This window comes from Octopus bimaculoides, chromosome 18 (assembly GCF_001194135.2).
Source record: "Octopus bimaculoides isolate UCB-OBI-ISO-001 chromosome 18, ASM119413v2, whole genome shotgun sequence".
NCBI lineage: Eukaryota > Metazoa > Mollusca > Cephalopoda > Octopoda > Octopodidae > Octopus > Octopus bimaculoides.
Window position 1 is genome coordinate 20,294,834 of NC_068998.1, and position 925 is coordinate 20,295,758.

The 925-nt window shown below is 32.5% G+C and overlaps 1 protein-coding gene across 1 annotated transcript in view; it reads left to right on the plus strand.

The window, feature by feature from the left end:
- LOC106875600 (aminopeptidase N-like) overlaps window positions 1-925 on the plus strand; it is a 219,321-nt gene that overhangs the window by 149,074 nt on the left and 69,322 nt on the right. The window contains 1 exon segment of the mRNA XM_052974545.1: window positions 118-231. Coding sequence (XP_052830505.1) covers window positions 118-231 — 114 coding nt within the window.

A 925-nucleotide genomic window follows, 5' to 3' on the forward strand; every position in this document is an offset into this window, starting at 1 on the left:
TATATATATATATATATATATATATATATATATATATATGAGTGAGTGCGAGTGTTCGGAAGTGTATTTACTTATGTATGTATAATTGTTATTATTTGTATTTCTCTATCTTTAAAGTGGTTTGGTAACCTGGTGACCCCTCGTTGGTGGGATGATCTTTGGCTTAACGAAGGATTTGCCAGTTATGTGGAATATATGGGAGTCAACTTTGTCTATCCTAAATGGAAGATGGTAAGTATGAATCTTCGGCTCCACAACAATATTTTCAATTCCTTTATTCATATATTGATCTATTCATTGGACTGGCGCCATACTGGGGCACATTCTCCAATGTTTTATATCGATCTAGTACATTGTCTGATACTTATTGTATCAATTTCCAAAAGGATAAAAGGCACGATGACCTTGGCGGGAAGAGACGGTGTACGTACGATATTAAAGATGTATTTTTGTTTCATGATTCGTATAGCTATGTATATATATCTATATCTATATATATATATATATATGCGAATGTTTATATGTATACGTGTTTGTACTTTAATACGTGTAAGCAGATAGATAGATACATACATACATACATACATACATACATACATATAGACAGATAGAGAGAGAGATGTATGTGCACATACATATATAGTATGCATCTATGTCTAAGTATGTATGTATCTACGCCTAAGTATGTATGCATGTATGTATGTATGTATGTATTTATGTATGTATTTATGTGTGTATGCGTGCATGTATGTGAGTTTGTGTCTGTGTGTGCGCACGTGTGGTTCGGTAACGAATTGCCAAATAAAATCGATTCGTCGAACAAAACCTACCTTGTGGTAGTTTCGTTACAGTTCCATTCCTTTACATCAATACTGACTTCCTTTTCAGCCTCTTCAAAATCGATTATATATATATATATATATAT